The sequence below is a fragment of the Periplaneta americana genome, chromosome 13, assembly GCF_040183065.1.
Source record: "Periplaneta americana isolate PAMFEO1 chromosome 13, P.americana_PAMFEO1_priV1, whole genome shotgun sequence".
In the NCBI taxonomy this organism is placed as follows: domain Eukaryota; kingdom Metazoa; phylum Arthropoda; class Insecta; order Blattodea; family Blattidae; genus Periplaneta; species Periplaneta americana.
The window spans coordinates 160,228,807-160,245,120 of NC_091129.1; the positions used below are offsets into that span (position 1 = coordinate 160,228,807).

Below are 16,314 nucleotides of genomic sequence, written 5' to 3' on the forward strand. Positions count from 1 at the left end.
TTTATCTTCTTTAATTGTAGGTAAAAAATTCACCACAGTCCCTTTTACGAAATTAGTGTACGTACGATTGTATGTTACATCCTCTAGTAGGTAGTAAATAAATATAATTCGATACAACCCAGTATAGTAAGAAACAAATAAAATAATACAATTACAATTTTATTTGGTGTAATGTATGCATAAGTTCCATTTACTTGTTGCATAATATGTTGCAGGAATAATTATAAAACTGTGTTAATTTTAATGTGAAGAGAATTCACCATGTTAACATAACCTGTTTGCATCAACATTTTAAGTTGAAAACGAGAGCAATTTTGAGATTTAATAAATAATATATTTAGGATAGACTTCAGAACACGGTTACCATCCTTACTTGTAGGTAGAAAATTCACCAGTCTCTCCTATGAAATGTACCCTACATAGGTTATATTACTTGCCCTTTTAGATAGTCGATAAATACAATTCAATAAAACTCAGTATCGTAATAAATAAGTTAATTAAAATACAAATTGAAAGTGCGGGGGTATACGTCACATTATGCTTAATTATAATGTATAGCTACGAATACAGGAATATAAGGTAAATACAGTAAACATAACCTATAATTCCTATGTGGTATCATAACGTAGCTATGGAATGACAGGGCATAGGAGAACATCAAAATTAGACAGAAATGGTTATATTATATAACTGGTTCTTAATTTGAACTGATACATTAAGCATTCCTGATATTTTCTGGAAAAGCTTTATTGGTGTCTATAACACTAGTATAATATGTGAAGATTTCTCAACATAAATGCTTGCTTTTGCTGTAAAATAATTATTCAGCAATATATTTATACGTATATTAATACAGTGGTCTGTAATTTGAATAATTGTGCTATCACATTCACATTAGACATGACAACATAATCTTGTAAATCTGGTTGCTTTGAGGTTGCCTTATTGCAGTACAGTTGTCATTTAGTCAAGTGTCCGAAGGCCAATAAGGCTTCACTCATAAAGCAACTAAACCAACAAATAATGGGGGTAGGCTGGCCAGTTCCTTTTTCCTTCCGTTGCATACGTCACTGATCTGAATAATTTCGAGGGAAAAATTGTTCCGGGGCCGGGTATCGAACCCGGGACCTTTGGTTTAACGTACCAAAGCTCTACCAACTGAGCTACCCGGGAACTCTACCAGACACAGATCCAATTTTTCCCTCTATATCCACAGACCTCAAAGTGGGCTGACGACCGTCAAGCAACCAACATTGAGTGCACACTATCTCTGTGTGACTTAAATTGTGGTTTTCTGTCAACGAACAGTGACGTGTATTATGCAAATCAAGCTTTCAGGTATAACTCCCTGTAAAGTTGATCTGAATAATGTCGAGGGAAAAATCGTTCTGGGGCCGGGTATCGAACCCGGGACCTTTGGTTTAACGTACCTGCACATCTAGCTTAGCAGTTTCACAAAGCCATTAAGCTTTGTACTGCAAATGGTGGTGGCATCAGTGCACAACCTAGTAACAGCTGATTCTGTACATAGCTACGTTTTATTCTCAATTTTATTGTAAAAAGAAACCCCTTTCTAATATTTAGTTACTTATTTCTTTCTGTTGGGGTTAAATCTATGTCATATAGTGTTGAATGGTTTGAAGGTAATTTTCAGAATATAAAATTCATAGATATAATATATATTTTGATGTACCGAAGTACATATGATATTTCCATGCAGATATTCTGCGTCATCACATGATGAAAGAGTGATGGAATGGAGAAAAATTCTCTCCGGCGCCGGGATTTGAACCCGGGTTTTCAGCTCTACGTGCTGATGCTTTATCCACTAAGCCACGCCGGATACAATCCCGACGCCGTTTAGAATCGTCTCAGATTAAGCTCCATCTCTTGGGTTCCCTCTAGTGTATCCGGCGTGGCTTAGTGGATAAAGCATCAGCACGTAGAGCTGAAAACCCGGGTTCAAATCCCGGCGCCGGAGAGAATTTTTCTCCGTTCCATCACTCTTTCATCATGTGATGACGCAGAATATCTGCATGGAAATATCATATGTACTTCGGTACATCAAAATATATATGATATGCGTAATAAATCACTTTGTGATTTAAGACGGCGCCCATACCGTCGGATCCCGGCCAATCAGTCACTCATCTGAGTGCACCTCAACACATGTATGGACTTCAGTCCTGCGTTCATAGGCATCTATGACGTAGTGCAGAGGGCGGCCACTAGAGGGAACCTAAGAGATGGAGCTTAATCTGAGACGATTCTAAACGGCGTCGGGATTGTATCCGGCGTGGCTTAGTGGATAAAGCATCACCACGTAGAGCTGAAAATCCGGGTTCAAATCCCGGCGCCGGAGAGAATTTTTCTCCGTTCCATCACTCTTTCATCATGTGATGACGCAGAATATCTGCATGGAAATATCATATGTACTTTGGTACATCAAAATATATATGATATGCGTAATAAATCACTTTGTGATTTAAGACGGCGCCCATACCGTCGGATCCCGGCCAATCAGTCACTCATCTGAGTGCACCTCAACACATGTATGGACTTCGGTCCTGCGTTCATAGACATCTATGACGTAGCGCAGAGGGCGGCCACTAGAGGGAACCCAAGAGATGGAGTTTAATCTGAGACGATTCTAAACGGCGTCGGGATTGTATCCGGCGTGGCTTAGTGGATAAAGCATCAGCACGTAGAGCTGAAAACCCGGGTTCAAATCCCGGCGCCGGAGAGAATTTTTCTCCATTCCATCACTCTTTCATCATAGATATAAGTTATACAAATTGTACTATGAAACCGCAACCGATTTCTGGAATGAATTGTCACTATGACACAGATTTATTAAATGACTTGATTGTTATTTCGATAATCGCTGCAGTTTTGCGCAACGAATTAACGATAAATAATCAATGCTCTACTGTATTTTCAAACATACCAGGAAATTGTCAGTAAATACCCAAAAATTCACTGTTCGAATGTTTTATTGAACAAAATTTGGAGGATTTTTTTTTTATAATACAGTATAAGAGAACATCTTCCTTCTTTAGAATCTCAGCTTCTGGAAGAACCATTTGTTTTTCCCAGACTTGTACCTGCAATAGAAACAAAAATTACATATGAAATGATGCAATGGCTTTATTTAGGAAGTAGGAATCTATCTACCTAATTTTTCACAGTTGTTGAAATCTTATCAAAAGTCATCTGAGTATGTATTACAACAACATACCACACATATATAATTTTTAGGGATCCTCAAATTTCTTGAATAAAATCGCCTAATTTCTTGAGTGACAACGGTAACAATTCTCGAGTAAAATAATTAAGATCTTGGGTGAAAACGGAAAATTCTTGGGTTCTGTGACCATCTATTAAAACACCTCAGAATGGAAACAGGTACTGTTTACAGCTTTATTAGTATTCGAGGGGGAAAAAAGAAATAGCTTCCATTGCAACTTGCTTCTTGCAGAAATGCCCAGCATTATATCATCTCCAGACCTCTTCATTCCATCTTGGGAGAATTGTTTGATCTATTCATCTAAACTGAGTTTCGGCAGCATAATGATTGTTTCTCAAATGGACATATGTCAATCTTCTCCTTATACTGCTGGAACGAAGCTGGAGTGCATGGAGATATGGAGATATTGGGCACGCGAGGCGAGATATAGCTTTGAGCATTCGGGTATTCTCGTATATTTTCGTTGCACCATCATGAAAATAGTGCCCACATTCGGGTGTGGAGTGAAAACTCAAAAAAGTTTCATATCCATTGTTCAAGAATTAAAACAGAAAATCAATATCCCGAATTTAAAAGAAAACCTACAAATTAAACCAAACCCTTCAAATCTATTAAATATAGAATATAATCTAAATTTAACAGAAGAAATACTGAAATCAGAAGTAAACACTGAAATACTAAAACATTTGTCTTTAGAGACAATTAATATTAGGTACCCTCCACAAAACTGACTTCATTTATACACCGACGGATCCTTGATCTCCAGAGAACAAGGTGCCGGTGCAGGTGTTACGTGCTGTCTCTTCTCACTTTATAGATCTCTTGGGTATGGAACAACAAGTTTTGATGGAGAAATCATTGCAATAAGTGAAAGTCTCAGGAATCTTCTATGCCACATCAGTAAATTTAAAAATGCAGTTATATTGTCAGACTCCAAAGCAGCTATTCTATCAATAGTCTCTAAACACACACCTCCATCTCAAACAGCAGAAATAATTAAAATGCTCTCTCAATTAATATCACTCAATAAAAGAATTGTATTCCAATGGATACCATCCCATTGTGGAATCCTGGGAAACGAGAATGCGGATGGTTTAGCAAAGAAGGGCAGCACTGCTACTTACAGACCTGTTACTAAATCTACGTATTACTCTGTGAAAAGATTTATTAAATCTACATACTTAGACTTTAACAAACAAAATTTGATAACACAATCCCAAGGGAAAAAATGGAACTCTCTGCATCAAAATCCACAGTTAATTCCCGATTTACAACGAAAATCGTCTATAGCTGCATTTAGATTGGCAACAGGCCATGATTGTTTGGCCAAACACCTGCATAGAATTGGAATATATCAGTCCCCTAACTGTCCATTGTGCAACTCAAACCAAGAAATGGATTCGGAACACCTCAAAATCTGTGCTCCAGTGGCTGGTCATGATAATATCTTTGAAAAATATTGGAGTGCAAGAGGTCAAATGACTTTATTGTCAAACGCCTGGCATTAGAAAACAACAACAACATTCGGGTGTTCACGGATATTGTTGTTACATCACTACCAGGTTAAATAAATAAATACTGAATACTGTATCACCATGGGAACACTCAGTGCTAATTTTCTTGGGTCAGCATGGCATTTTATCCATAATAGCGTGATACTTTGTTTATAGCACGAACATTTTGTTTTGGTACTTTGTTAATAAATTGCTCAATATGGGGAGAGGGGGAAGCGCGGGATAATAACAGCTTTAATTTACGATTTTTCACTTGATGCTATTAAATTTATCGAGTAAAAGTAGAAATTCGCTGATAGAGTCAAATTTTTTAAAATTCGTGGGTACTTGATGTGTCGAAATACATGTAAATATGTTACAAATTACCTAAAAACAAGTTTTCCATCATGTTGCAATGTTTTCAAATTTTTGCGAGCTGCGAAACTTGAGTGTCTCCAATAATTTTATACATATCTCTCATTCACAACGTTACACTTACTCTCTACCCAATTTTTTTTGTACAGGTATGTATTTAGGTTTAAATGTTAAGTTTTTATTTAACGACGCTCGCAACTGAAGAGGTTATATCAGCGTCGCCGGATGTGCCGGAATTTTGTCCCGCCAGTAAATCTACTGACGTGAGCCTGTCGCATTTCAGCTCACTTAAATGCCACCGACCTGGCCCAGGATCGAACCCACAACCTTGGGCATAGAAGGCCAGCGCTATATCAACTCGCCAACCAGATCGACTATTTAGGTTTAAGGACAGATAAGTGCATTCATTGATTATTTGAGGGGTTCCCAAACAGTGTCTTCCGGGAAATATTACAAAAAAAAAGAAAAAAGCTGTTGTTTAGAATTTATTGTGCCTGTTTTCTCAAATCTGGATTCTGTGTTCAATACACACTTAGGGACATCACTTTCAAGTTCCATGAGATTTCTCATCTTTGTTTTGATTGCAATCATAGACAACAAGCTTATTGTACATAAATATGAGGTCGCAAATGTTCTAAAAAAATTACGAGCTTATTTTGAAAGTTCAAGATATTCATGCATTCCGTTAATCCATAACTGGCAACTTATCTACACTCTGCAAAAAAGCTTAGTTTCAACATTTCATCAGTGGGTACGATTTAAATAAAATTTTCCTTCATATACCATTTTTTTTTTCAGTCAATTGAACGTGACTGCCTAAAAATATATTTAGTATCCAATGTGACTTGTATTGTTTCGAGTGTTTTCCAGAAAATACTCAAAAAGCTGTTGTTTGGAATTGTGCAAACTTCACTGCATGTTCGCAAAAACAAACTCACTATTTGCAGGGGCGAAGCTGAAGGGGAATCTGTGAGCCTTAGAATACCCATTGGATTTTCAAGAAATAAGCACATTTACATTTTCCTGTTTTCATTGGTATAGGTAAATGAAATCTCTCTAGTATTACGCTCTCTAGTTACGGAAGGATTGACGCCAGCTCCTCGGCGCGGAACAGGCGCATAACGACATTGTGGCTACTCACTGTGAGTGAATGAAACTGTTTCAAATCAGGCTCTCTGCAGCAGATAGAGAAAGCATATGCGCATGCGCCAACCGGAGTGTTGCATACGTCACTAATGCTAGACAGCTCTGTGAAGAGCCTAGACTCTGAACATTTTGCCGACCTGGAAGGCTCAAGCGGGAGAGGCACTGCATGTCTCTATCGCTTGGTCCGAAAGGTTGTGGATTCGAGTCCCGCCTTGGGCATGGGTGTTGAGTACGTACTAGTTTAAGAAAGCTGAAAAACATAAAAAGGTAATAGAAAGGGTCACGAAAAAAAAAAAATTGTCATTCAGCGTTACCAACCTCAATACTAGCGAGTCTGCTACAAACGTCCCGAAATTTAACTACAAATACCAAAATGAAGCCACACACATTCAGAAACAGAATCCATGACCTATGCTATAGTTACATTGTTGGAAAGCGGATGTGTTGGATATGTCATTCATTAATTTAGGGCCAATTCATTTTTGTTGCATAGTCGACTCTCAATAAAGACACTGTCAGGTGTCGGCGAATTCACGAATCCAGGAATTGACCGTTAAACAATGGGCACTATTCACATAACAGGAAAAGAAAACTGAAAATACCAAAGCTTTCCTTGCCATAAATAATAGTCGCAGTGTCCGGAATTCAGTTCTACCTTAAATTTTCTATTATGTTTTCGTAATTTTTTTGAGGAAGCGAGAAACTTCTTATGGGTATTAGAGTGTGAGAAAATAACATTTGATAGAAGAACGTGTTTGCACATAAAATTGAGTATTCACAAGTGGTCATTAGATCGAATCTCATTCGGCTACACTTTGCCATTCGACTACGACCATTCTGCTAAAAGCTACGTATAGCCCAATTTGGCCACGGTTGGCAATGCTGCAATCTGTCAGTGTGTGAGAAATTATGGTATTAAAAAAAAGTATCGCAGATCTTTCTGGCCCCTGAAATGTTAAATGTTAAGCAAAGAAGCGAGTCACTATCCAACTTGTATATCTCCCAACCAGCTGCAGCCCTCTACAGATATCATGCTGCTAAACGCCATGACAGTAGAAGTACACTCAGAACTCGTGTAAATAGACCTATAATGCCGATAAGTTAAGAAAACCAAATCTAATAAAACGTTACAGACTGTGCGTTTATTGTTATTGTTAGAAAATTTTGCCACTACACCATCACTACTGCTTTCATTGTAATTTGTTATTACTATGATCTCCACCCTATCTATCATCTTATCATTGTGACTTCTATGTATATAGTTATCTTCCCCGTAGAAAATTAAATTATGGTTTATTTAACGACGCTCGCAACTGCGGAAAATATTGTTTACATTCACCACTTATACATAATGTTGCAAATAAAGTGTACATCAAATATCAGCATTGCAATCATGAAGTAAAACTTGCTGTATGTAACAAATGTATAATCTCTTAGAAATCAGGAAACTGTTGAGGAGTGCATCAAAGATGCCAAGGCACTCAGGCAGGATCAGGATAATTTATGACACTACAAGTCCTAGCTTTTGAAATAATTGATACCATAGTGATACGAATGGAATCGAGATTTGAAGATCTTAAAAACTTTAATTTTGTTGAATTACTCAATGAAAAACAGTTCCCTGCTTATAGATCAGTGTTTCCGTCACTTAAGTTGAGTGCATTGGTAAAAAGTATCCATACTTTGACAGTGAACAGCTTCGAAATGAACTAACGAACGTTTATTCTGACCAAACAAAGCATTTGCCTGCAGGTTTCTTTCTGAAATATTTTTTTAACAATGGCCTAGAACAAATCTATCAAGAAACAGTGCGGCTCATAAGACTGATTCTCACCTTTCCTGTATCTGCTGCGTCGAGTGAACAAAGTACGAGTGCACTGAAGAGAGTTAAGACATTTTTAAGGAACTCCATGTCAGATTCTAGACTGAGCAATTTGAGTATTCTGGCTATTGAGAAGGGTTTGTTGAACAGTCTTTCCAGGGACGACATTTTCAAAGAACGCATCATTGACATCTTTGCAGAGCGAAAAACACGCCGACTGGAATTTATCTACAAAAAATATAAGGTATGAACTTTAGAATACCCAGTTACATGAATGTAGCTTCGCCACTGACTATTTGATGCATCACTTACTTACTGGCTTTTAAGGAACCCGGAGGTTCATTGCCGCCCTCACATAAGCCCGCCATTGGTCCCTATCCTGAGCAAGATTAATCCAGTCTCTACCATCATATCCTACCTCCCTCAAATCCATTTTAATATCTTCCCATCTACGTCTCGGCCTCCCTAAAGGTCTTTTTCCCTCCGGTCTCCCAACTAACACTCTATATGCATTTATGGATTCGCCCATACATGCTACATGCCCTGCTCATCTCAAATGTCTGGATTTTAAGTTCCTAATAATGTCAGGTGAAGAATACAATGCGTGCAGTTCTGTGTTGTGTAACTTTCTCCATTCTTCTGTAACTTCATCCCGCTTAGCCCCAAATATTTTCCTAAGCATCTTATTCTCAAACACCCTTAACCTATGTTCCTCTCTCAAAGTGAGAGTCCAAGTTTCACAACCATACAGAAGAACCGGTAATATAACTGTTTTATAAATTCTAACTTTCAGATTTTTGGACAGCAGACTGGATGATAAGAGCTTTTCAACCGAATAATAACAGGCATTTCCCATATTTATTCTGTGTTTAATTTCCTCCCGAGTGTCATTTATATTTGTTACTGTTGCTCCAAGATATTTGAATTTTTCCACCTCTTCGAAGGATAAATCTCCAATTTTTATATTTCCATTTCGTACAATATTCTGGTCACGAGACATAATCATATACTTTGTCTTTTCGGGATTTATTTGATGCATCACACCTAATTAAATTTTCCACGAGCTCTTTAATGTACTAGAATGCATCACATTTCTTTTAGTCAAGTGATGTCGACCAGAAATGAAGTTTCTTTATAAATTCTTTGATTTTTTCCCTGGCTGTTAACATCTTGGCCTTGCAAACTACTATTCAAAGTGATTCAGTGTTCGAAAATATCAGAAAAGTAGACTACTAGAAATGATGTTCATGTAATATTTCGTGTCAGTGTTGCATTATTTTTCTTTATTAAATGCCACTAGGTTGTCGTTAAAAATTTCTGGTCTCTCCTGGCAATGGCTTATTTGTAACCCACTTCTGAGGGTGGGGCGCCTGGAAGGCGGAGTTACACAGCCCCAATGATGATGGCGCCAGGAGATGTCTTAAACTAATTTCCAGACCATGGACGAACACAGGAACATTCCTGGTATGAAAAAATGTGTGTTCTAACCGTGAATCAAACCCAGGACCTCATGAACAGTAGTCAGAACTCTGACCACTAGCCCATGAGGCTGGCCAGTGTTGCATTATATTCTTCTATTTTGGTCGTCATTTGGGTGGTAACCACCAATTTTTGAGTAAAATTATTATTGTTTTCAATTTTACAAGGATTACTATTTTTCGAATGGGGTTAAAAACTCTACCAGTTCGGTAGAGAGGGTCACATACCGAAGTCTCCAAAACAGTGGCGGCTGATTGACTGAGGCAAGTGAGGCTGGGCCTCAGTCACTTGGCTTAACTGAAATCAAATTTTGTGTTTTATATAATGTATTAGTTATTTGAATGAAGCATATATCGCTGTAGAAGCATTTGAAAACTTTGATGTATATAGAACTGTTTGCAGTAAAATTTGTTCCTGAGGCCGGGATCGCTCGTGCCGGGTCTGGCTTGTGATGTATATAGACCTGTTTTGCAGTAAAATTTGTTCCTGAGGCCGGGATCGCTCGTGCCGGGTCTGGCTTGTGATGTATGTAGACCTGTTTTGCAGTAAAATTTGTTCCTGACGCCGGGATCGCTCATGCCGTGTCTGGCTTGTGATGTATATAGACCTGTTTTGCAGTAAAATTTGTTCCTGAGGCCGGGATCGCTCGTGCCAGGTCTGGCTTGTGATGTATATAGACCTGTTTTGCAGTAAAATTTGTTCCTGAGGCCGGGATCGCTCGTGCCGGGTCTGGCTTGTGATGTATGTAGACCTGTTTTGCAGTAAAATTTGTTCCTGAGGCCAGAATCGTTCGTGCCGGGTCTGGCTTAATGCATTTCATGTCCTTTAGCGGGCTTTGAGTTTGCGCTTAAAACGTTGTAGCTGAGGCACAATTCGTCTGGCCTGGTCAGGTTTCACTCGTACCATCCATGGGCTGGCCTCAAGGGTAGCGTGGGGTGGGAATAGCAGTGGTGACTTGTCTTCCTAACTAGGCCATAAATAACAAAATTCCAGCTCTTTGGCAGGCAGAGACCCACTCGATTCTCTCCCCTTATGTCTCAGTTTATGACATAAGCGAGGGTGTTCTACTATTGTACTTGGTAGTACAGTAGTGAATCTGGGCCAATGTTGTTATGTATTTTGGGAAAATATAAACAGAAACAAATGAGAGAAATAATGCTGGTGTAGTTAATTCACTGTTAGAGTGTCCTCTTTCGAGAAGAAATAATACTGAAAGAAAGGAAGTTTTAAATAAAGAGAGAGACTACCGAGATACCTACGACATTGCTGATAATTTTTCTGACACAATCTTAAAACGCGAGTTTCTATTGCATCCTGGTATGGGCAACATAAATGGTTATGTGGTAATGTGAGGCAAAATAAACTTCTCTTGGCCTTGTTTGTTGCTGTCAAAGGAAAAAAATAAAAAGAAAAGAAAGAAAGGGGAATTTCAACACATAATAAGGGTTGCTTCATCACACTGAAACAATCACTGGAACTCACAGCATAACAGCTTATTTGGTGAGTGAAATTATTATTTTTCATTGATAGTAATAAGAATAGACTAATAATAGTAATAGTAATAATAATAATAATACAGTAATAATGATATTAATAATATAATAACAATAATAATTAATATCATAAACAAACATTTCCTATCGGAAGCACTTAAACTATGTAGTTGCATCTGGCCTCACCGAGGATTTCGATCACCGGTCGCTACTGCTCCAAAAGAGGGTCAAACCTTCGAAAAGTTTGGGAACCACTAACGTATTCTAAGGGAGTTTCATAGCCACATCTCTGTCTCAAGTGCTAGTACTCTGATCTTCCATCCAGACGGCCCAGGTTCGATCCTCGGCTAGGTCGTGACGGAATTTGTTGTGGACAAAGATGTTCGAGGTACTCCCATTTCCCTCTCATTCCACTAACACACTCCACCTCCCCTTAATTTCATCTATCATCTGCAATAGTAAAAATAGGCTGGGATAATACAGATTTCTGATGCCGATATAGGAAGCGCTTGGGACTCTGGACCTCTGGGGCTTATCAGGCTCTATTAGGGGCTGAGGCAGGATGGCACACTTGTTAACCAACGATGGAGCTCCAGGATCCTGAAGCTCATCATGCTATTCGTCTGCAAAATGGAACCTGGCTCTAACAGGCTGAGGAGGGTGGCCACCTGTAGGCGTCAGATTCACAAATGCCACCCAGACCATCTGTCGACGTTGACATCACCTTTGCTGAGACTTCCCTTTTGTCGCTTTGTAGAAAGTGTACCATCACAAACTTTACTTAAATGAGGTGTCAGCTAACAACCTACAGGTACACTATAGCTGAACCATGGCCTAGTCATCCCGTGCAGGTTACGTGGGCTGCAGCATGGAGTAAACGCATTTTCGTCCACAGTGCATCTAAGGTCATGCTTCAACCACTGTGGTATGGCTTCTACAGCCAGGCAACTTTCAAAACATAGCACGTCCATTGTCGACTCGTGCATGACGTCATTGTTCTATAGTCGCGATGCTGTTATTCCTGGCGTGACTCCTCTTTGCTTAGGTTTTAGGAAGTCAAGGCTCTATAAAGTCTAGATAAGTAGTATCATTCACCATTTTTGCTCTTTCGTTGCCAAACTACCAGACGAGGGATCTATTTGCCACACCGTTAAACATTATCATGTCGTAGCTCCTATGATAATAAATCAAACGCACTGTAATTCAGCAAATAATTGAGCAGCAAATAACGTCCTTGTGTGCTTTCTGCGAACGCCAAAGAAAGAGCCAAAATGGCGGGCGATTATATTAAGTATTTATGGAGCCCTAGGAAATGCATAACTTCTTCTTCAGCGACTCACAAGACGCACACGTTTAAATGTAGCCGACCTGTAACGTGATTGGCTGCCGGAAATTAGAGCAACGGGACTATAGCATAGAGTTCAATGCCTAATCCCCACTCCAGTCTGACCAGTAGGATCATTAGGTTTCTGCGCACTATGAAATGTTTCTTGCCGCGCTATAACCAGTGATTATGAATGGTACACATAAATTACACATTAACCATGGCTTCGTAACCCATAGTTGTTACGTTTTAACCAAGGTTGATGTACATCAACACATGCCTGCTGATTACTGTAAACTACACAGGGTACACATTCCGAAAAGAGAATTATCACACAAAATTACTTTCTCAAATTACTTTCTGCATCAAAATCCACAGTTAATTCCCGATTTACCACGAAAATCGTCTGTAGCTGCATTTAGATTGGCAACAGGCCATGATTGCTTGGCCAAACACCTGCATAGAATTGGAATATATCAGTCCCCTAACTGCCCATTGTGCAACTCAAACCAAGAAATGGATTCGGAACACCTCAAAATCTGTGCTTCAGTGGCTAGTCATGATAATATCTTTGAAAAATATTGGAGTGCAAGAGGTCGCTATACTGGAGAATTAGCGCGGTCACTTTGAACCGTGCCGTTACGTTTAGCACCAAATTTAAGTAAATACACAATGTCACCAACATAAGAACGTGACGTTGGTGTGTGGCATAGTTGGCGGGAGAAATTTTTTCTCTCTCTGTCTACCTCCTTCGTTCTGAACATTATTGAGAGATAGCACCACTGTTAGCGACAATGTGTATTTGCGTAAATATTGCGAGTAAATTATGACGAGTGCCTTAGATGAGAGGCTCGGGACAGAAACAGTTTTGCTGTAGCGCATGCGCGGACCTCTCATGCAGTGGGAGCGTGATCCTTACTTGAATTTATTTTTGCGTGTACTTGCAGATTAAATGATTGAGATCCCTTCTTGCTCCGGTTACAGGCCTTGCATTTACGAAGGTTATGTTATGTTATGTTAGCTTAGCTTAGATTAGGTTAGGTTAGCTTAGGTTAAATTAGCTTTGGTTAGGTTAGATTAGTTTTGGTTAGGTTAGCTTAGCTTTGGTTAGGTTAGGTTAGCTTTGGTTAGGTTAGCTTAGGTTAGGTTAAATTAGCTTTGGTTAGGTTAGATTAGTTTTGGTTAGGTTAGCTTTGGTTAGGTTAGGTTAGGTTAGCTTTGGTTAGGTTAGCTTGATTTGGTTCGTCCATGTAGTAGTTAAAATTGTATAATATGACAGTTTTTGATTCATAATATTGTTAAAAAATAATAGGCCTATAATGAAAGCGGTGAATAATTTCATGGTCCTTAAATTTTTTTTTCGTAAAAGGCTAGGTATTTTTCTATAGGCCAGAAATAAAACAGCAACGCCGTCATAATTACGTACTTTACGCTTTGGCGAACATTAACCGGAAATTTACTTTCCGTCATTTTAATTGTATTCCGTGAAACACATCTTTTTTCCTGTTAATTTCCTTATGATAACCTAGTTTATTATCTTATTACATCTTCATTTTCATTTAATGCATTCAAAAAACCGCCGTTGTACTACATAAAACCTTGAACTTGACTAATGGAGTGAATTACTTAAGAATATAGTCGCGAATTTGACTACCACCATTTCGATTATATTTTGTTTGATACGGCTCGGTACGGCCCGGTGACTAGTGGCCAGCGAGTAGAGTCGACTATCGATATTGGTCTGCTGTGCGTATTATCCAGTTGTTCCCAAGAGGTCAAATGACTTTAGTGTCAAACGCCTGGCATTAGAAAACAACAACTTTCTCAGACTTACCGTTCCTCAAATTTGACCTTGGCCTGAAATCTAGCCTTTTTCCTCTTCATGGGATCTTTCAGGTCCTTAACTGTTGTCTTCTCTAAGGTCAAATCAACTGTGTATCGTGTTGGCATCAAATGATTGTAATTCAACACCTGAAATTTAAATATAATTTATATTTTAATTAGTCTGTAGCCTCCAAATAAGGTCATTTTGACATTTCAAGGCTCTGCTTGCCTAGCAGAATCAATATATTTACGAATAAAAATTTAAAAAAATTTTCGCACATCCTTTCTTATTATTAGAAACCGTCATTTATGTACTAAAAGTGAAAATTCCAACTAGCTACAGCTAGACTTATTAACGAGCAAGCAATACTCCCAGTCTGGAACAGTGCCAATAATTTATTTTGTGTGCACAAAGTTGGAATTTTGAAGTAAGAGGGAAAGGAAGGAATCCGTGTTCTGAACTTTATCCCTAACGGGAACCTAACCTGTCATATATATGTGCAAGGCATAGTGTGAGTGTATACTAATATACTAGGGTGAAACTTTCGTAATGTCATCAAAGTAATGTTGGTATGAGAGGTAAGACCACTTAAAGGTAATTACGCCAAGTGGAAAGGGAACTACCTCAGAACTCGTTTAACCCATTTCGAAGAATTCTCTTTTTAAAAAAAGTATCCAAAATCCCTTACAAATTCCACAATTTTCACTTTCAAAAACACTAGAACTACCTATGCGCTAGTTTATCTTAATGAAATATGCTCCGGAAGTAGTCTTCCTTTCTTCTGAGACATGAAATATAGATTTGTTGATTACATTCATAGTCCGGGGAGATCTTCAATTGTACTCTCTGCGTAATAGGCCTATATATAAGTGAGTGGTTCTTTGTAACTTCAAGAAGTGTTTTCCGCACAATTTTAGTAGTTTCTACGTATTGCATAAGACATATCGAAGTTCTAAATCAATTTTTTCGAGTCGTCGGCTTAAGTAAATAATTAGGCCTACATGGCCTAAACTTACCTTTACAAATGGTTTAATTTTTGATCTCTTGTGTATCTTTGCTTTTCCCATCCTCTTGTGAACCTTCCTAGGATAACGGTCAATACCTGCCACAAGTGCATGGCCATACTGCTTATCGGATGTACCATCGTCAAAATTTCTCATCACAATTGCCTTTTTGCCAGCATACCGGCCACTTAGGACCAGTACTACCTTCCCTGCTTTCATAATCTTCCCCATTTTGAATCTGAAATAAAAGTACACTGCTTAAGAAATAAAGCAATATTAACAATAATTTTAATGGTTAGTTTTTAAAACAAAGATTCTACACCATGTGTTTCTACAGCGGCGATCATCACAGATATTTAATATAAAGCATTACAGTAAGGTTAATATGACGGTCAACTTTAAATTTTGAAATAATCTGTAACATCTACGGTACCGTCTGCTGCACTAAAATGTCTATATTTAATTGATGTTTCTTGATAACACAAATAACATTCACACTTAATACTTACGCTAATAAAACGTAAAGGAACAGGAAGTGAGGAAGTTCAATGACTTTATACAACTATCGAAAGATGGCTCTGAAGTAACCACGATACAGGCTATCCAACGCCTGCAGAAAGAAATGTTACCAACCCTATAAATACGTTGAAAGTTAAAATGGGGTGCAGGGGGGGGGGGACTTTTGTCCTAAAAATTCCTGGAGTTAAATATTATAGTCTTTATCCTCATAAAACATTAGAGGTACATAATATAGTTTTTACTCTACCCTTCTTTGTGGTCAAAATTTCAAGTCTATAATAAAATGTATCTTAATGGAATGGAAAAACTTGACTGCATTATAAACCTTCGGGTCCCTCCGCCATACAAAGCAAGAGGGCTTAGAATATAAAAAAGTCACTTTACCATAATAACATAACAAAATTCGAACCATTGCGAAATCACACGAAACGAATCCTCTTTTTGTCTGTGGTACAAAACACCAGAATAATGAAACAAAGAGCAGTTTCAACATTGTTTTGTTTTTTTAATTTATCGATCAAAGCATTATTGTTAAGCTATTACCGATACAATGAAGAGGCCCATCACTAATCCAATATTACACATTT

General features: G+C 38.3%; 1 protein-coding gene across 2 annotated transcripts; it reads right to left on the minus strand.

Moving 5' to 3' along the window:
• Window positions 1–2,975: 2,975 nt before the first annotated feature.
• LOC138712579 (large ribosomal subunit protein eL27-like) lies at window positions 2,976–15,832 on the minus strand. 2 transcript variants are annotated; one of them, XM_069844526.1, is made up of 4 exons: window positions 15,718–15,832; window positions 15,221–15,446; window positions 14,214–14,350; window positions 2,976–3,104 (listed from the first exon to the last, which is right to left on the minus strand). In XM_069844526.1, the coding sequence occupies exons 2-4, from the start codon at window positions 15,437–15,439 to the stop codon at window positions 3,056–3,058; spliced, it is 405 nt and encodes a 134-aa protein (XP_069700627.1). In that variant the 5' UTR covers window positions 15,440–15,446; window positions 15,718–15,832; the 3' UTR covers window positions 2,976–3,055. The 2 variants fall into 2 exon arrangements, with proteins under 2 accessions (XP_069700627.1, XP_069700629.1); XM_069844528.1 differs by having other exon boundaries at window positions 15,642–15,738.
• Between the last annotated feature and the right edge of the window lie 482 nt (window positions 15,833–16,314).

What these genes read in the sequence shown, in the direction of transcription:
- LOC138712579 (XM_069844526.1), bottom strand. Translation starts at nt 15,439, where the DNA reads ATGGGGAAGATTATGAAAGCAGGGAAGGTAGTACTGGTCCTAAGTGGC. An exon ending in AAATTAAACCATTTGTAAAG is followed by an intron (nt 14,351 to 15,220) that starts GTAAGTTTAGGC and finishes TTTAAATTTCAG; the next exon opens with GTGTTGAATTACAATCATTT. An exon ending in AAGGTCAAATTTGAGGAACG is followed by an intron (nt 3,105 to 14,213) that starts GTAAGTCTGAGA and finishes TTTCTATTGCAG; the next exon opens with GTACAAGTCTGGGAAAAACA.